The sequence below is a fragment of the Tasmannia lanceolata genome, unplaced genomic scaffold (genome assembly GCF_043159265.1).
Source record: "Tasmannia lanceolata isolate RefF3 unplaced genomic scaffold, GAP_Taslan_0.1 ptg000018l, whole genome shotgun sequence".
Classification (NCBI taxonomy): Eukaryota; Viridiplantae; Streptophyta; class Magnoliopsida; order Canellales; family Winteraceae; genus Tasmannia; species Tasmannia lanceolata.
Window position 1 is genome coordinate 2910206 of NW_027518695.1, and position 20496 is coordinate 2930701.

The following is a 20496-nucleotide window of genomic DNA, read 5'->3' on the forward strand; positions in this document are numbered from 1 at the left end:
GAAGAATTTTGCTGGAGCGAATGACAATAGCACCCCCAAATAAAAAACAAAGGTCAAAAACAGAAAGAAAGGCAGCTTCGGCCACGTATAAAGCCGAGCAAAGAAGAAACACAAGAATCTCCGTTGAGATAATTACGGAAGAGTAGAAACCCTAGACCGGAAGAAAGAAAAGGATCTCTCTCTCTCTCTCTCTCTCTCTCTCTCTCTCTCTCTATCTGTATCTGTGTAATTTCTTCAAAGAAGGAAGATTGAGATTGAGGGGAAAAAAAAAAAAACGGGGTCGTGGTGAGGGTAATTTTGCTGCTGTATGATAAGAGAAATTAGGGCAAGGATCGGAGAAGAGATTAGCAGAAGCAAAGAGGAAGATAAGAAGAAATCATGTCTGCGATAGTGTGTGGAAAGCGATCCCTATTCGAAGATCTCCACAACCCTCCGCCTCTCTCCAAGAGGCTACGTTGCTCATCTGGATCCGGTACCTCTCCGATCCGATTCTCGCCTCCCAGGCCCATCTCTCCACCTCTGCCCTCCGATAACTCGATCCATCTTTTAGATCTCATCGCCCTCTTCCCCGATATGGACAACCAGGTCTCCCCCCCTTCTTTTGTTTTCTAATATTGATTTCTAGGGTTTTAATTCCATTGATACATCTTTTCAGTTTTGGTTATCTAAGATTGATTTCTAGGGTTTTAATTCGATTGATTCTTGTCAAATGAGAATCATAATCAAGATGTCATCTCTGAGATGGTGTTTTGTTGGTCGATGCTTGCATTCTTTTTTATATTGTTGTGTGGTTCTATTGTTAGTTTCTTTATTTTTCTGTTGTGTGTTATCTGTACATGTAATGTTTTTTCGGTGTTTCTCTAATCAAATAGGGAAGTTGAGATATTATAATAACGTTAAAATGGAACAAGAGATGGAATTTCTCTTTCCATACTTGACATCTTTATTTTGCTTAGTTTGCCTCCCAAGACAATCCTATCACGAATAGTCGAATTAGCAATCATTTTTTATCCTTATCTGCTACCATCCAACAGAGTTACTTTCTGCAAATATGCAGAAGGATTTAAAGAGAGCCCCAGATGGCTCATATGCTTATATTCAGTGTGTCTGCATCCTTACTGATTTTATTATGCTATGTTTGGTTGCTTGGGTTGGCTCGGAAAGTAGTGGAATAGGAAGTCAAAGGGAGGAGACAAGCATTTTGATTTTCCTAACCTCGGAAAATTGTGTAGTGATGTTTGGTTGCGTGGCATATACTCAGAGAGTAGGAGAAAAAGTAGGGGGTGTCATTACTAATATATGGAGAGAGGAGAGAGGGAAGAGAGAGAGAGAGCATCATTCCCAAGAAAATTCAACCATAATTCTTTGCTTTTTGGAAGAAGGAGACAAGAAAGAGACAAGCAATTATTACATGAGAGAAATCCAAGGGAATCAAAGGGAGTCCAATGCATTTTGGCAACCAAACATGGGATGTGACGCCAAATCCAAACCAAATCGGTTGCCGAGCTTTTGTGCAACCAAACGAAGCATTAGAGATCTTTCCTCAATCCCATTTGACTGCCAGTCTCCTATGCTCTATTAAATAATTTGAAATTTGGATTAGTATCAAATCAATGGCTTCATTTAGAACTGTGATAAATCCGTCTAGGGTTTTCCACACACAACTTTCACGACATGGGGAAGCTATGATGCTAATGAAACTCCCTCTCCCTATGCACTCCCAGTTCAAATTGACTTCCTGAAGATCACTAACGATTTTGGAATAATGAATATATACAACCCTTATTGAATATATTGATTATTACATATGCATATTGAGTTTTCCTTTGCATGTAGTGTGACATATTTGTTGGCAAGACTTGCCGCCATGGTTTAGGTGAAGTTGATGGGCATTTAGGATTGGTTGGAATACCTTTGCTAAGTGTCACAATTTCTTGGTTGCATAGAATATATTCAAATAAATTGTTCTGAACTCATTTTTATGTGCCATATTGTATATCCAAACTCCATGCATATAATTCTGTTTGAAGTAAACAAATCCCTAACACGAAACTGTTAATTCAGATTGGAAATAGGATAAGAGAAAAAGAAATTAAACCACAGGTGAAAACCGCAAGTTTGAAGAAAACACTTGTTGAAGAATTAAGATCAAGGCCATTCCAAAAAAAAAAAAAAGAAAGAAAAAGAAAAAGAAAAAAGAATTAGGATCAAGGAATTCACTTGATAAGATTAGAAAGACAGAAAACAATCAAACGTCACTCATCATAATTAAGTAGTTCAAATGTCATGAAAAGCAAAACACATTCTTTTAACGCGGGCAAACAGTCATGAATGCCCCTATGCACTACAATTTATCCAAAGATATATATTCTACTACTACCTATACTAAAGATATATATATATATATCTCCCTCATACGAAGTATCTGCCCTCCTCCTCAGGCTCGCATTTCTCCTGATTGGCTGTAGCAGTGATGGAGGAATTAGAAAAGAAGGGAGTGAATGGTAATTAGAAAAGAAAAGAAATGAAAGTGGAGAAGAAACTACAAAATAGTTTATTCACCCAGCTGATCAATATCAATGTGTATCTACTCCATCCTCCCTCTTCTCTCATCTCGTCCACTTCTCTCCTACTCTCCAACACCCCATCTCTCCATACATCAAAAAGGGCAAAGAATTCTTACCCGAGGGAGATGAGTGGAAGAGTACATGCACTGAAGATAAAGACCGGCCAAGACTGTCCAATCGAAATGATCAAAAGGACGGAACAAGCGGCTATGAAAGAGGCTAATAGGCTAATTTTTTCACAAATCCGAACAATGGTGATGTACCCGTGAATGAGGAAAGAAGCAGCGGTAGCCCATAAGGAAGCTACCATTGAGATTAGGATAATCTCACGGATAAAAAAATTGGTTTCTTTAGGCAGTTGCGCATACGCAGAAAAGACATTCACGATACGGGAAATGATTGCTTCAAAGGGGAACCTATCATCTCTATCTGTTCTAGGTTGAAAAGGATTCATGTTTTTATGTGTGAGAAAAAAATAGCCTAGCAATGTGAGGATCAAACCTAGTGTTGATGCCCACTTCAAGTTGAAGGGATTTGGGTAGATTTCTCCTTCTTCTTCACAGGTCTGAAATTCCAAGATCCTCTCCTCTTTCAATGAAGGCCAGTAGAATCCTGGGTTACAAGGATCCAAAGGAATGGAGGTGAAAAGGAGCAAGTGAAGATGATGGTAGTGAATTTTGAAGTGGGTTTGGGGATGGAGAGGACGAAGGTGGAATAGGAATAGGGGTGGTCGGAGGTGGAAGGTGATGAGCAAAGGATTCCTTGGAAATTTGGCCGGAATCCGGGAAGATGGGGCCAAATATGTGTGGTTAGAGGTGGAGGTTGGGTATTAGGAGAGGTGGTGATAGGTAGATGGGGCTTAAATGAAAATGATGATAGGAATAAGGGAGGTGTTACAGGAAGAGGAAATCAGGGAAGGGATGATGATGATGGAGATGTTGGTGGATTGGGATCTGATGGGGTGGAGAAGATGACCATGGAGATTGGGGGTTTGCAATGGAGAAGGTGAAATGGACCGATCGAAACTCCGGCGATGTTGCCGGAGAAGACAAAGTGGCCGGCGGGTATAGGGGCTTGGGTCTCCCTCTCTATCTCTATCTCTTCCTCTTCCTCTCTCTCTTTGAGTGAGCACTGAGCACTGAGCACTGAGCACTGAGATCTTTCTTGCTAGGTTTATGTGAGGACACGAAATTAACCCTGAAACCGAAATTTAAAACCTTGCTTAAGAAGTTAAGATGACATTGACATGATATATTGGGAAATGGTATTTTCCTCTGCAACCCCGAGGGACAGGATCATCTGACCAAGGTGTTCTCAGTGGGATTAATTTGGCCAGATCCCTTCCATTTGGCATTTCAGATCTGTGAAGAAGGAGAAATTTACTCAAATCCCTTCAACTTGAAGTTGGGCATCAACACTAGGTTTCCTCATCCACGGGTACATCACCCTTGTTCGGAATTGTGAAAAGTTTAGCCTCTTAGCCTCTTTTCGTGGCCGTCTGTTCCGTCCTTTCAATTGGACAGTCTTGGCCGTAGACTGTCTTTATCTTCAGTGCATGTAATCTTCCACTTATTTCCCTGGGGTATGAGTTCTTTGCCTGTTTTGCTGTATGGAGAGAGGGGGTGTTGGAGAGTAAAATGAGAGAAGTGGAGGACATGAGAGAAGAGGGGGATGGAGTATATACGCATTGACATTGATCAAGTGGGTGAATAAACTATTTTGTAGTTTATTCTCCATTTTCATCTCCCTTCTTTTCTAATTAATTTTTTATTTATGTCAGACCTCACCATTCACTCCATCCCAGTTGCTAGAGTTGGAGGGCATGGCTTCTATAAATGCACATATGGCATCTGGGATGTCAATTCCTCAATTACTACTACAGCCCATCAGGAGATATGCGGGCATGAGGAGGCAGATATATATATATATATATATATATATATATATATATAGTAGAATATATATAACTGTGGATAAATTTTAGTGTATAGGGGTATTCGTGGCTGCTTGCCCGCCGTTACCAAGAATGTGTTTTTGCCTTTCATGACATTTGGAGTACAAATCCGCGTGGGATGTGTCAAGTGGGCCCAAGAGAAGGACGAGAGGAATTTTGCTTGAGAGAATGACCATAGCACCCCCAAGAAAAAAAAAGGTCAAAAAAGAAGGCAACGTATATGGCTACATGTGAGGAAAGGGCTGTGAGAAAGGGCACTCATAAAAGGCCTAAGAAAGAAGAGAAACACAAGAACGTCCCTCTAGATATTGCGAAAGAGTAAAAAACGCAAACCAAAAGGGGAAAAAAAAGGATCTCTCTCTATCTCTCTGTATCTGTGTAATTTCTCCAGATTAAGTAAAGAAAAAAACGGAGGAGGTGGTGTTGGGGGTGATTTTGCTGCTGCATGATGAGAGAAATTAGGGCAAGGATCGGAGAAGAGATTAGCAGAAGCAAAGAGGAGGATAAGAGGAAATCATGTCTGCCATAGTGTGAGGAAAGCGATCCCTATTCGAAGATCTCCACACTCCGCCACCTCATTCCAAGAGGCTCCGTTGCTTATCCGGATCCGGTACCTCTTCGATCCGATTCTCGCCTCCCAGGCCCATCTCGCCATCTCGGCCCTCCGATAACTGGACACCTCTTTTAGATCTCATCGCCCTCTTCCCCGATATGGACAACCAGGTCTTTTCTTTTTTGGTTATCTAAGATTGATTTCTAGGATTTTAATTCGTTTGACACATATTTTATTTTTTGGTTATCTAAGATTGATTTCTAGGGTTTTAATTCGATTGATACTTGTTAAATGAGAATAATAATCCACAATTCACCTATATTGTTTTATCGATCACGATGTCTTCCGTAAGATGGTGTTTTGTTAAATGATGCTTACATTTTTTTGATATTGGTGTCATCTCTGTTAAAATCATTTGTGTGGTTCTATTGTTAGCTTCTTTATTTTTCCTTTCTGGGTTATCTGTACATGTAATGTTTTTTCAGCGCTTCACTAATCAAATAGGGAAGTTGAGATATTATAAATTTTAATAACATTAAAATGGAACAAGAGATAGAATTTCTCTTTCCATGACATCTTTATTTTGCTTAGTTTTTCTCCTGAGACAATCCTATTGTGAATAGTCGAATTAGCAACCATTTTTTGATCCTTATCTGCTACCATCCAACAGATTTACTTTCTGCAAATATGCAGAAGGATTTAAAGAGAACCCCAGACGGCTCATATACTTGTATTCAGTGTGTCAGCATCCTTACTGATTTTATTAGAGATCTTTCCTCAATCCCACCTGACTGCCAGTCTCATATGCTCTATTAAATAATTTGAAATTTGGATTAGGATCAAATCAATGGCTTCATTTAGAACTGTGATAAATCCATCTAGGGTTTTCCACACACAACTGTCATGACTTGGGGAAGCTATGATGCTAATGAAACTCCCTCTCCCTATGCATTCCCAGTTCAAATTGACTTCCTGAAGATCACTAAAGATTTTGGAATAATGAATATATACAACCCTTATTGAATATATTGATGATTACATATGCATATTGAGTTTTCCTTTGCATGTAGTGTGACATATTTGTTGGCAAGACTTACCATGGTTTAGGTGATGTTGATGGGCATTTAGGATTGGTTGGAATACCTTCGCTAAGTGTCACAATTTCTTGGTTGCATAGAATATATTTAAATAAATTGTTCTCAACTCATGTTTATGTGCCATATTGTATATCCAAACTCCATGCATATAATACTGTTTGAAGTAAACAAATCCCTAACAAGAAATTGTTAATTCAGATTGGAAATAGGATAAGAGAAAGAAATTAAACCACAGGTGAAAACCGCAAGTTTGAAGAAAAAACTTGTTGAAGAATTAAGATCAAGGCCATTCAAAAAAAAAAGAAAAAAGAAAAAAGAAAAAATAATTAAGATCAAGAAATTCACATGATAAGATTAGAAAGACAGAAAACAATTATTAATTTCAATAATCAACGAACCTACCTTATAGATATCCAAGCAGTAGTAGAGAAAGGAGGGAAATAATCCAAATAATCCACCTTGATCCTAGCACCTAGATGAACATACTAAGAATTCACTCAGCAATTGGGGCTGAAGCTCTCAATCGATTCATAAAAATTTCGTGTACTTGATGTTTACAATCCCTTTCTTTAAATATCATCCACATTGGTTTAGAATGGTTGCAGATTCCAGGTTGATTTGGGGAATCAGATCCCTTTTGGCATGGCACGTGGTGCAGTGCTCGCCCTTTCAAGGATGTTTCCTGATCTTTTTTGTGTGGCATCGGCTCATGAGGCAAGTGTGCGTGCGGAGGATGGCAAGGTGGTGTGGGTCGTTGGATTTTGCAAAGCATTCTTTGAGAAAGAAATGGACCAGATGGTTGACTTTGTATGCAAAGTGGCCTTATTGTTTGCTACTTTTTAGTTTCTTTGGCCAAGCCTACTTTGAAATCATGCTTGAAAAATAAATGTCACATTGAAATATGATACTAAATTTTATGGAGTTAAATCACAGAAAATTTCACTTCTTTTTCTCAATGCAGGAGTGACCTCTAAATATTTTTTCTTCATAAAGTAGATATACTATGCTAATCATATCTCATAGATCTGTTTTAATTTCAAGTGCTTGTAAGATTTCTGAAGTAGGTATGCCAAACATTTTTATTTTTTTTGAAATGGCAATATATTGAAAGAATGGAACCGAGATGGTCCACAGAAATACAAAGAAAAGTATGCCAAACATATTTTCAGCTAATCATTCAATAAAACTTTCCATTTCAGCTTCTTGAGCGAGCTCTTGAAGCGTGTGGCAATGATTTGAATTCTGCCATCAAGAGTTTGAATGAACTTCGTTTAGAATCTGCGGAGAGAAACCTGGGTTCTGCTGACAGCAAATCTGACTCTGGAATGGGTGTAAATGTTCAGCCCCCAACACAAGGTATATATATGTTGATATTGATAGTCTAACTGCACTTTGATTTGATCTTTTATGGCTGTTCGTGGAATTTATATTTCTGTAGAAATCATTTACTTGTAAGTTTCGAATGTTCTTGCTTTCTGTTTGTTGCTGTGATTTCATTGTCAAAAGTTAGATTGTTAATAATTGGAAAGGTGGTTGAAACTGTTGATTGTTTAATGGTTTAACCTACGATGTGCAAATTGTTTCTTTTGAATGTAGCATAAGCCAATTAGCTCAATTAACCAAGGTTGTAAATGTTGGTTTCGGTTTCAGTTTCAGCCGCCACATAAATGTTTCAGTTTTGGTTTGAATTTCAGTACCAATCACGTAAAATCACATAAATGTATGGTAACATATGCAAGTGATAGAAGTTAAAGATGAAACTTAAGGAGATGCTAGAATAAGGACAAATACACACTTAGAAACCATCACATAAGCAAGATGACCATGCATAATGGTTTAACAACAATGAGCCCCTAATGACATACGCTGTCACGCATGTTTGATAATTTAGTATGTACCACATCTCACATGTAATTCATATAACAACTTATACATAATACATATACGACATTTCACATGCAATACATACGAGTATAATTATGTAACACATTGATATAGTATACCACTAATACACTTACATTTTTTGGTTTCGGTATGCGTTTGGTGTCAGATAATGCATTTCGGTGGGGGGATGAAAACAAAAACATTTCGGTCATTTCGTGTCAGTTTCTGCAGAAATTTAGAACCATGCAGTCAACTTGATATTACCGCTTTTTATCAAACCATTTCATTGCTAGAGAAAATCATAGGATTGAAAGCTATCTTTATATGCTAGTTAAAAAACCTAAACTTTTTCCCTTGATTCACAGTTAAAAAACCTAAACCTAAGCTGATTCTACATCGTAACACATAAATTTTAGCATGCAGCATGAAAATTCCTTTGATGTGTGGAACATATCAAACAAGCATTGGTTCCTACAGCTGTGAATCAATTCACTCATTTTTTTAGGCATACCTTTAACCATGATTTTAGTGAATGGGAACCCTATTTATGTATCATTATAATTTAGTGGCTGGTTTCCTAGATAACTTGTTCGGGTCTCCACTCTCCACAGCATGTAAATAAATGAAGTGGATGTATTTATTACTTAATAAAGAAGAATTAAGCATGCAGCCAATGTTTGGGAATTTGGCAGGTGTTGATGCAGCTTCCGCAGACGCATCTACTTTAGGAAATCTCCCGACAGATGGTTCTGGATGGGTGGAGCTGTTTGTAGGTGAAATGACAAATGCTTCTGACATGGAAGATGCCAGGGCTCGTGCTTCAAGAATATTGGAGGTATTAGAGAAATCGATTGTGGCTCGTGCCAGTGCTGAGGCAGCACAAAGCTTTCAAAAGGTAATATGCTTCTTTATAACATACATTTGCTCATCTCAACCTTACAATAGTGTAAAACATGGACTTTGTGCTTGGTAGACTAGGCAAATACTATATGGGCCCTCTTCTATGGCTGTAGCTTGGTGCTAGTTGCTGACAAGTTGGTTGATCCTAAATGTTCACTTCTATAAATGAACTAGGAATGATTCATCTTTATAACATACAGTTTGTGATCTCCACCTTAAAATAGTTTAAAAAATGGTCTTGATATAATAGTGCAGTTTTATGCAACAAATACTACATGGACACACTTCTCTGGCTATAGCTTGGCACCGGTTGCAGGCATGTTGGTTTACAACAAATATTGTGTTGCATGGATTCGGATTCGCTTGTCGGAATCTGACACGGTTTGAGGCCTCGTATTCAGCAAACCCAAAATAGCAGGATTCGTGGATTTGGCAATTTTTATTAATTAAATTTAAAATATAGATATTTAAAAATAAAAAAACTATATATCATGAAAAAATTGAGCAATTACAATTATCCTTGAAATATGAGCAACGACAATTATGTGAGTTTAAGAATGATAGCCTCCAACATTAATTATCTAAAATGTGTTTGTAGTGGATATGCATTTTAGTGGAACTGAAATGTATTATTGTTTTCAGTTTGAAGCAATCTCGGCAAGACATTTGCATCGAAAACAGAACATGTTGGGATGGATAATGTATTTGCATCAGAAAAGGAACCTGTACTATTTTCTATATTTGTACTTCCTACCAAGCTATAAATAGGGGAATTTGTATAAAAATTGGTGGTATAAAACTCTAACTCTTATGTTTGATTAGGAAAATATGATTCTAAAGGAACAAGTTGAATTACTCGTTCGGGAAAACACTATTCTCAAGCGAGCTGTAGCAATCCAACATGAGCGTCAAAAAGAGAGCGATGAGAAGAGCAAGGAGTTGCAGCATTTGAAACAGCTAGTGTCAAAGTATCAAGAGCAATTGAGGACACTGGAGGTATACTTGAATGGCTTTATGTGGTTAGAGATCTAAATTTACTGTCACAGAAAAAAAAAAAAACCTCTATCCACTGATTTGGGCCCACACGACCATCTATAATTTTTGCATACTTAAGATCTATTTATTTTGGATTTTGAGATCCGATTTTGTTTGGCGGACAGGTGAATAACTATGCGTTGATGATGCATCTCAGACAGGCTCAGCAGAGCAGCTCCATCCCTGGCCGTTTTCATCCTGATGTCTTCTAATATTTTTAATATTTTCTGTGTGTGTGTGTAGTCTAAATGTTGCTGTGTGTCTAGTCTGAACTGAGAGAGACAGACACTTCTTATCTCGAGCACTTCTGTTAAACGGTATTAGATTCATATAAGTTTCACTTTATATACTAATTTCCTTTTGTTTTTGTTTTCATCCGTAATACTACTATCATCAGAGAGAACTAATCCTTTTGAGGAAATGTAATGCTGGAACCTAGCAACTTTATGCTCCCTGTTGAAGGCTGTTCATTTTTCTCTTCACCAATTATTGGACCGTAGAGATTGATTGTGTAGCTCACTGCAATTCCATCTTCTGACCATGGCCTTGATGTCAGGGACGTGTTGCTCAATGTTTATTTGCATTGTGTGCCGTTTATTTGTAAAGAACATTATATGATGCTTGGCTGAGCATTGGTCTTTTCAAAATTTATCGTTAGATGGCCAATAATATCTTGCTTGGATGATCCTAGCCGTTCATTCAATGGGCTTTCCCCATCCAGTGGGCCATTTGCTGTCTCATATGCAAGTCACCAGGTGGACGGTCAAGATTGTTTGATCAAGGGATGTGGATGTGGATTCCATGGCCCCACCATATGCTAACACACCATAACACACATAGGGGTTGGCCAAGAAACCTTGTCCCAACTCAGCCAAGCTGATCTAGTGCGAGTTTATTAAGTTTTAACCTGATATATTATATAACAAACCATTATAAAGAAAGCAGAGAAGCATGCTACATATGCGGTAGGTTTTTTTTTTTTTGTTAAAGAAAAACTTCACAAAATATAAAGGCTACTGTTATTGGCACTGCTGCAATGTTTTCATAATTGCACCAACTCACCGTGTCTTTTATTATTTAACAGCGGTCAAATGTTATTATAATTCTATAATTCTCAAAAAGCCAATCAAAAAACAAAAATCAAAAAATAAAAAGACGGCGTGTGAGTGCAGTTATAAAAAATGGCAGTGCCGATATCAATAGCCTTAAACATACATTTCCCTCCAGGAAATGAATCAAGACCCAACAAGGAACAAAACAGTGGGCAACCCACCAATATAGATTCATATTGCCTCACCTACCTTGTTGGTACCCCAGGGATAAGAGAGGAGCGAGCATCAAGTAATGGCAAATAGAAGTGGTTTGCCCACCCTAATAGAAGTTGTTTATATCAAGGTGACCTATGTAATTATAAATTAGATTAAAGCAGTTACTATGGTTAAAAAAATATTATATATGGGAAAGTGATATATTCACCCTCCTTTTCCTCTGTCAGCCCAAGGAAGAAAAATGGGGTGAATATATCATTTCCATCATATAAACGTGCTCACTTTGCAAAAATCAACCAATAGGGGCGCCCTTGGAGCTAATTTTTGCAAGGGCACCCTTTATTCTATCATTCCTCTGAATGAAAATTATCATTTATAAGAGAAAATGTTTCTGGATCCCTTGCATTGATAATGACACTCTCACCTCATAAACCTTTTTTTTTTTTCTATTGGTTGATAGCTTCTTTAAAAATAAACCACCTTTAACACCTCGTGTTTTTCTCCTGGGGATTCTCTCACGTTACTCTTGTGTACTGTCTTGGTTGAGAGGGCAAGGAAAGGGTTATGGTTTGCGAGTTTTCAGGTTAATCCCGTTGTAATCTTGTCATTTGTTTTCTCATAGTGGAAGTGGTTTGTTTATTCCAACTTTTCTGTTTGTGCAGGATCAAGTCGGGGATTTATACGGTGGATTTTCTCACCAGTGAGGCCTGTGCCAACAAATTTAACAGCACTTACAGGGGAAAATTAAAGAGGAAAAGAAAACCAAATAAGAGAAATAAAAATCTTGTGTAACTGAGTGACTACAGAAAATGGGTAATCGATACCAAGGTTTGGCCAGACAATTTGAATTAGTATTGACCTACTTTTTGATATAATCTGGAGAGGCACTCATATTAGTAACATAAATTGATTTAAATTTCAAAGGTACCTAGCTCCAACAATAAATTCTCTTTGAATCAAGATGTTAAATCTAGTTTACTCGACCGTTATCTTTTTTTCAGTGCTGGTTTCAACCTGGTCTTAGCCAGCAAGGCAACCATAGTTAAACACCAGCAATCTAAGAATAGCAAACAATGAAACTTAAACAAAGCATCATTTCCCATCATAACTGAAGATCAACCACTGAGCAAAATGGGATGCACAGAATTCTAGGCATCACGCTCAAGAAATTGGAGACAGCTTGGAAAATAGAAGTTTTATCTAATTCCAATAATAGATCAATTATGGCAAAGGCATGTACTATATTAATCAATCCAAACATGATGGTCAGATACATTCCAGTTTCAAGGTTTCAAAATAGAGAAAATGATGTACCTTTCTGAACTTTTTTGGAAATGCTGATCGAAAGAAATAAAATATCCCATCTCTATCCAGTCATGCATATTAACATCATGGCTTATCCAAAAACACAAGCCTTGAAATGACCCTCTTCCCCCTCTCATTTATCCTTCTGCAGATCAAACACTCCATTCTCCAGATAATAGTTATCCCAACAACTGGGTAGAATATCCATCCCACCAAGAGAAACAGAGGGAATGGCTGTGCTTGTACTTATAAAATAAATCCAACTAGATCATCTACAAAGCTGCTTACCTGTATTTAATGGAGATTCCTTGATGCTTTTGGATTGTGCATGGGGTAATTGCCAGTTACTGTCTGATTTCTTCTTTCGCCGACCTAATTGAGAAGAACGAGAATGGAAAGACAAGATGGCTAAGTCATTATAATCTTGTAATGGTGTGAGACCCTTCACAACTTCATCCATTGACGGTCGAGCTTTAGGGTCTCTGTTGAGGCAGTAGCAAGCTAACTGTGCAACCTTCTGAATTCCTTTAATGGAATAGTTGAGCTCCAAGCGAGGGTCTACAATCTGGTAAAGCTTTCTTTTGTCTCCTAAATATGGGCGAGCCCATGAAACAAGATTTTGCTCCCCACTTGGTCTTTTCTTGTCCATGGATCTTCGACCAGTTAAAATCTCAAGTAATACAACACCAAAACTGTAAACGTCGCTCTTAGACGTCAAATGCCCTGCATAAAAGGAAACCGGAATCATATATGATGGATTATATCTAAACCTTCCACCCTTAACCGGATAAGTTTTTTGCCTAAAAATTGACATGCCACCATATTAGAGACAATCCAAGGAAATTCACTTTCTTACAATTACTAAAGAAAAAAACTTAGTCATTCCTCCCTAACTTGTGAAAAAAAATCTCACTGCTACTTGCTTCCTATAGTTTTCCCTCTTCTAGGCATATTGGAATTAAATTTGTGACATTAATGCTCTGAAACTTTATACCAATAGGTAATGAGGCTTGAAACCCAGTATCTTACAGTTCCAACATCAAGGTAAATGGTCTGGTTACGGTCAAACCAGCATACAAATCAGACTGCTTACCGGTCATCACGTACTCTGGTGCAGCATAGCCATATGTTCCCACAACCCTAGTAGAAACATGTGTTTTGTCACCTTGGGGCCCAGCTTTTGCCAGCCCAAAATCTGAAAGCTTTGCATTATATTCCTATAAAAAGGAAGATTCAATAAATACATAAAAGAATGAATCCCTAATGATTCGACAAATCAAAGATTTTGACATGTACCGAATCTAGCAGAATGTTGGATGTCTTGAAGTCCCTATAAATGACTGGTTCAGAACCTCCATGGAGAAAAGCTAATCCTTTAGCTGCACCAAGTGCAATCTTTATCCTGCTGGACCATGCAAGTGGTGGAGCTCCTTCTAAAAATCGAAAGAACATCAGCATCATTTTGGAGGACTTACATGAAGAAAATTCTAAATAATCATGGTAAAAAATATTTGGAGGAATTACATGGGGAAAATTCTAAATGCCATGAAGCAAGGTAAAAATATAAGCATTAGACTAAATAATCAATAGTTACTTTTAACTGCAAAAAACAAACTATATTTTATGTAATGAATTGCATTAAACCAAGAGGAGAAAACTGGCATCTTTTTTTTTTTTTTTTTGAAATGGCAATAAGAAAACTGGCATCTTTATAGTACAGAAACTGAAAAAGAACCCCCTGTTGATTTCATCTTAGACATTCAAGTCTTGGAATTTCTTAAGCAAGCAGATTTTATTTTCTCTCCTTGAAGAAATAGGTGTGAGGTTTCTTACCATGAAACACATCCTTCGTCTCTCCAAATTTCTAGAGAAGCTTTAGAAAAATTAGAAAGACTTAAAATCAATGTCATATTTTATGTCAAACTTTCTGCCACATTGTGATCAAATATTTCTAGTGAATTTTACAGTTCCCTAACAACTAAGCTGAGTATAAAATCGCTGTCTGTAAGTCTGTAACCTCACCGATTTTCACAACAATGCTTGCCTCAGTTTATATTCAAGAAAAGTCTAAGGTCATGATTGAATACATCAAACTTAAGCAAAAACCAGCTCAAGATAAAATAAAAGCAGTGTTTCAAAATGCAGATGAGGGTCAAAACGCGGCCGAAGAAAATCCTAGTCGACTCGGCAGGACACGGTCAGTTGATGCGGTCATAACTCGAGTGAGTCAAAGGATTTTTTATTGGCTTTGTATGACAAAACGTGGACACGGCAACAAAACATGGAATGCGGCCAAGGTAAAAGGGAGTCGACTCGGGGGAGCTTTAAACTTCCTGTAAAATGCATAAAAATTTGTACAAAGAACAATAGATGGCACCGGGGGAATCCACCATAACACAATCTATATCTGGAATCTGTTCTTTGGCACTCGCTTCTCCAAATTGGAAATTAGCAACCATCTTTTGTGAAAAATAGCATATTAATAATACTAAGACCAGTTTTAAGATAACATCACCATGACTAAATACAGTTTATATACAATAGATTGACAGTCAATAAATGTCAAATGCTCAGTTGTGCATAGAGAGTGATTTCATATTATGCAAGTTTACTTGAGCAGATAAAGTTACTACATGGGAAACAGAAATCCAACAAGTCAGAATATCAGATACTAACTTCTGAAGAGATGATTTTCAAGGCTTCCACGGGTCATGAATTCATAGACGAGAAGTCGTTGATCATCTTCAATGCAGTAACCGATGAGTTTAACTAGATTTGGATGGTGCAGCTGCCCAAGGAAGTCAACTTCGGCCTGCATTTAGAATCCTATCATATCAACCGCAAAACAATTTAACAGCTCGTTCGCTAACATCAAATTTCTAAAACAAAGACTATCTACTGACCACCCACTCCCTGTGACCTTGAAGACCATCTGGCTTTAGGCTTTTAACTGCAACAGTGACACCTGAGCCAGGTTTGGCAGGGGCCGTGCTGTTCTCCTCTATCCATCCTTTGAAAACATACCCAAACCCACCTTCCCCGAGAATGCTATCGGGTCTGAAGTTCCCGGTAGCTGCTTTGAGCTCCTGGAAAGTAAACTGAAGTAATTGGGGAGAAGCACCCTTTTGGGTTGTTGGTAGATTAACAGTGTCTGTTGAGAGTTGGGCTTCATGAGGATCACTGAGCTCGCGATTGCTAGCATTCAAGTATCTGATCTCAGTAACTGTGTTTGCAAAAAATCAAGTGTTAGATCTCTAACTCTTCCAAAACAAAAGCAGACGGAAATATTTAAAATGGTTTGGTTTGAAATCTTGAGAGTAACTGTGTTTGACAGGAATCAAGTGTTAGACCTCTGACTCTACCAAAAGAAAAGCAGATGGAAATAATTAAAACAGTTTGGTTTGAAATCTTAATATCGAGGAAAGCTAAGCAAAACTTCTCACACTTGCCAATAAATTTGACATGGTTCAGTAATTCAGAACAGGAATGGATTGGTCAATCATAATCAATTATCTGTAATTCTGAGTGAGAGAAAGAGATAAAGAAAGAACAAAAATGAAGATCAAAATCTAAGAATCCAATAACTCTAGACAAAGAAATGAAAGAAAACCCAAATAATTGGTAGCCTGAAAACAAACAACTAATAGAAAAAAATCGAAATCCGCCCAAAGAACTGAAAGAAAACCCAAATAAATGGTAAGCTAAAAACAAACAAAAGATAGTAAAAAAAAATTCGAAATCTGAGAACCCAATAACTCTACCCAAAGAAATAAAAGAAAACCCAAATAATTGGTAGCCTGAAAACAAACAAATGATAGTTAAAAAAAATCGAGTAGCTCGAATTTTCTCATAGACAAGAAAGAAAAAAGGAAACAGGGAAAACCCATTTCCTTATAAGGAGCTTCCCCATTGATAATTTCCTCATTTTCGCAGAAGAAACAAGTAAAGCATAAGATTAACAATAGAATTGAACACAAACCCATATAAGAAATACAAGAAAAACATGTTTTCAAAACCCGAGACCTGCATCATAGACTAGACTGGTTCGAGGGAGAGTGTTAGCAGAGTCTCTGGATGAAGAGGCCTTGCAAGCTCCTTTCACGCCGCGCTTCAACACTGCCCAACACCCACACTTGTTTTCCATCATTCCTCCTTTCTTCTCTTCACTTCATTCACAATCACAAGAAAAAGAGAAACACCACCCCCATGAGATAGAAATGAGATATGAAGGTGAGGAAAATTGATGAAAAGTAGAGAATTTGGGAAAGTAGAGAGGAAGGGAGGTGAAAAAAAAGAAGGAAGAGGTGCTCCCTTGGTGGAGAGGATTTGTTTGAGATTGTAGGCATCATAATCATCATCACAACCATCATCATAGTGTACAAAAACTACTTTTCCCACCATCTCTCTCTAGACCCTCCTCTTCCTCTCTCCTAAAAAGCTCTGCTTTTTCTTTCCTTCTTTTTGCTGTGAGTGAAATTTTGGGCTACATTGGGTGCTTTTCTATAATAAGGTGACTAATTTTGAAGATTTTATTTTCCTAATGCAGTAATCTCAATGCCCACAAGGGGCTTTAAAATTTGGTGTGTTTTCCTTGGATTACCAACACTTGTGTGTGTGAGATAATTGGAATGGGTCCATCAATGGAGCCCACAAAGATTAGGCCTAAGTCACCTTTCCAATGATCCTAGCCATCAAAATTAGTGGTCTACAAACAACCAACCAACAATTCAATGGTAAAGAACATTGTTGAGATTCCGGCAAAATGCAATGTTTTTGGTAGTCCCCGGACTACCATTCTTCCCATTTCCATTTAGGGTTTTGAGGATGGAACAATTACCAATGGGGGACAGAAAAATGACATAATTATCAACAAGACCCATGATTTTCTGAAATTATTAACGAGGGACAAAAGAGGTCTTGTCAGTAAAAGCTAGACGAAAATGCCCTTTGGCATTTATGACACGTTTTCACCTTGTTTTTTACTTCTTCCCTCTTCCTTTTCTTTTCAATTTTCGCCTTTTTTGATTTTTTACCTTACTAGTTATCTTCCTCCTCGTTCAGTAACCATTTTTGTTGGCAAGTCTTGAAAACTTGAAAGTTGAGTTCTTACCATCTATCTCTATGTATCTCGAAAACTTGAAAGTTGAGTTTTTTTTTACCCTACTAGTCATCTTCCTTTGTTTTTGATTTATCTTGTTTAGGGTTTAAGCAGTTTGTATTTTAGGGTGTGTTCTGGAGATAATGCATGGATGTCTTAACTCACGTTTTAGAAGACAAGTGGTTGTATAAGGAAAAACTGATGCCATTAGAAGAGTTGCCATAGGAAAGGGGTTTGTTGCACAAGGGGTTTATCAACTCTCTGGAAGGGGGTTAGCAACTCTCAAAAGTAAAGTTACCAATTTCCGAATAGGCTTATCAAGTTCCTGAAAATTGGCCGAGGGTACTGAAGTTTTGGAAGGGGTTTTCAAATCTTTGGGATTGGGGTTATCTAGTACAAAAATGGGGTTACCAATTTTCGAATGGGCTTATCAAGTCCCTGAAAATTGGCTGAGGGTACTCGAGTTTTGGAAGAGGGTTTTCAAGACTCTGGGATTGGGGCTATCTAGTATAAAAAATGGGGCTACTAATTTTCGAATGGGCTTATCAAGTCCCTGAAAATTGGCCGAGGGTACTAGAGTTTTGGAAAAGGGTTTTCAAGCCTCTAGGATTGGGGTTATCTAGCATAAAAAAATGGGGTTACCAATTGCCAAACGGGCTTATCAAGTCCCTGAAAATTGGTTGAGGGTATTGGAGTTTTGGAAGGGGCTTTTCAAGTCTCTGGGATTGGGTTATCAAGTATAAAAATGGAGTTACCAATTTCCGAATGGGCTTATCAAGTCCCTAAAAATTGGCCGAGGGTACTTGAGTTTTGGAAGGGGGTTTTCAAGTCTCTGGGGTTGGGGTTATCTAGTATAAAAATGGGGTTACCAATTTCCGAATGGGCTTATTAGGTCCTTAAAAATTGGCCGACGGTACTGGAGTTTTGGAAGGGGGTTTTCAAGCCTTTGGGATTGGAGTTATCTAATATCAAAATGGGGTTACCAATTTCCGAATGGGCTTATCAAGTCCCTTATGAACACGTTTTTACTTCTTGTTTTTTCACTCGTTCATTTTCACCGTTTTTTTTCCTTTCTACCCTACGATTCATCTTCCTCATCCGCCGTTGAAAGGGAGACGGAGAAATGCAAAACCCTAAAACAAATGAAAAACAAAACCTAGATACAGAGAGATAGATGGGAATGAACTCATGTTCAAGTTTTCGAGACTTCCAACAATAATGGTGTCTGAACGATGAGGAAGATGACTGGTAGGGTAAAAAAAACAAAGTTGAAAATAGAAAAGTAAAAAAAAAGGAGGAAAGAAGAGAGGAGGGAAGAGTGGAAAAGTAAAATGTGTTGCTTAAGAAAAGGATATTTTTGTCCAGCTTTTACTGACAAGACGTCTTTTGTCCCTCGTTGATAATTTCAGAAAAGCATGGATCCTGTTGATAATTACGTCTCCCATTGGTAATTTTTCCTTTGAGGATTAGGCTTTCTACTTTTCTAGGGATTGTTTTTTCAGTGGTCAAAACGAAAAGAAAGATGGTCAAGAGCATATTTGAGTGCAATCCCATCAAGACCCTAGGGCCATGCAGCTTAATTCTAAGAAATATAATAATAGAGGGTCTGTTTTTTAGTTGGGTTCTCATTGGGAAGAAAGAGGGGAATATCTGAGTGCATTTTTTTCCACCATCAAGGTGGTGGAGTCCTTTGTTGAAGGGTCGTTTTCATCAAAACAACTATAAACAACTCTCTGATGCTTTGGGGAGAAAAAAAAGCATTTTTAGATCCTAATAATTTATGTACTATTGCAAAGCCAAGTTGGAAAGTGGTGATGGATGGATGGGCCTTAGCTTATGCCACAAACATGTCAACTTTTCTTCCCCCTCTTAGCCCTACTCAGTGTGGGGGCAACCCCTCCCTTGTGTCCTATGGGGCTGTGGGCCACACCACATAAACGTCTCTTAAGGGAAATGTTTTTCTCCCATAAGAAAACAATGCAGAGTTTTCCATTTGTTACAAAGAAATTTCATAGTTTGTCCAGTGAAACGATAGTTTTATTTCCAACCCCTTTCAACATTTTCAACTCCTTTTTTGTCTTCTAAAAAATTGTATTTCCACCTCTATTGGTTGCCTTCTCTTGAAAATGAGCCTTCACTTTTTGTCTGGCAAATCTATGTGGCACCTACCATACTTATATGCAAAGGACAATCTTTTCCAGTGCAAGGCCCAAAGGGCCTTACCCTGAGTCTATCAAACACAACGCCCTCAGGCCACGTGCGAGTCCATCCAATGCGAGGCATATCGATGCCACGCACAAATTAGCCTCATGACATGACTACTCAAGGCATAGACTTACGATGCCACGCAGAAATTAGCCTCATGACATGACTACTCAAGGCATAGACTTACTACGATTATGCAGGACCGAAGTCCCTCATAGTAGCTAAAGCCATTTGGAGGCAAGGCCAGGTCCACCCACGGTCCACTCCGCCAAGCCCACTGACCTGCGCTCATACGACTTCGTCAAAGGACAATGTGCAAGACTGTAGCACAAGTCTACATATCATGTAGCTGAAGCCCACCATTGAACGAGTCATTGACCTAAACACGCTCAAGGGCTTTATCATCTAAGGCGAAGCATGCACGATTGATCATTCCACAAGACTTGCATCTTCAGAGGGAGAATCATTTCCTTCACACCTTTCAGAGTTATAGATTAGTTGAGAAGAGTCATTTAATTGAGATTCATAGTGTAGTTTGTTCATGTCTAGTTCAGCCAATGTCTTAGGCCAATAATCATTTTTGGGCTCAAAATCGATTCTCAAAATCCAAACCAAATATTCCATAAAAAA

The 20496-nt window shown here is 38.1% G+C and overlaps 2 protein-coding genes across 3 annotated transcripts; one reads left to right on the forward strand and one right to left on the reverse strand.

The window, feature by feature from the left end:
• Positions 1-144: 144 nt before the first annotated feature.
• On the forward strand, positions 145-10365 carry LOC143849599 (uncharacterized). Its single transcript, XM_077358669.1, has 5 exons — positions 145-585; positions 7371-7527; positions 8748-8950; positions 9778-9951; positions 10116-10365. Exons 1-5 carry the CDS (start codon positions 379-381, stop codon positions 10200-10202), a joined length of 828 nt encoding a protein of 275 aa, XP_077214784.1. The 5' UTR covers positions 145-378; the 3' UTR covers positions 10203-10365.
• Positions 10366-12471: 2106 nt separating this feature from the next.
• LOC143849598 (serine/threonine-protein kinase PBL34-like) lies at positions 12472-17050 on the reverse strand. 2 transcript variants are annotated; one of them, XM_077358668.1, is made up of 7 exons: positions 16587-17050; positions 15467-15786; positions 15240-15375; positions 13860-13996; positions 13657-13780; positions 12793-13286; positions 12472-12737 (listed from the first exon to the last, which is right to left on the reverse strand). In XM_077358668.1, the coding sequence occupies exons 1-6, from the start codon at positions 16708-16710 to the stop codon at positions 12832-12834; spliced, it is 1296 nt and encodes a 431-aa protein (XP_077214783.1). In that variant the 5' UTR covers positions 16711-17050; the 3' UTR covers positions 12472-12737; positions 12793-12831. The 2 variants fall into 2 exon arrangements, with proteins under 2 accessions (XP_077214783.1, XP_077214782.1); XM_077358667.1 differs by having other exon boundaries at positions 12472-13286.
• Positions 17051-20496: the final 3446 nt, after the last annotated feature.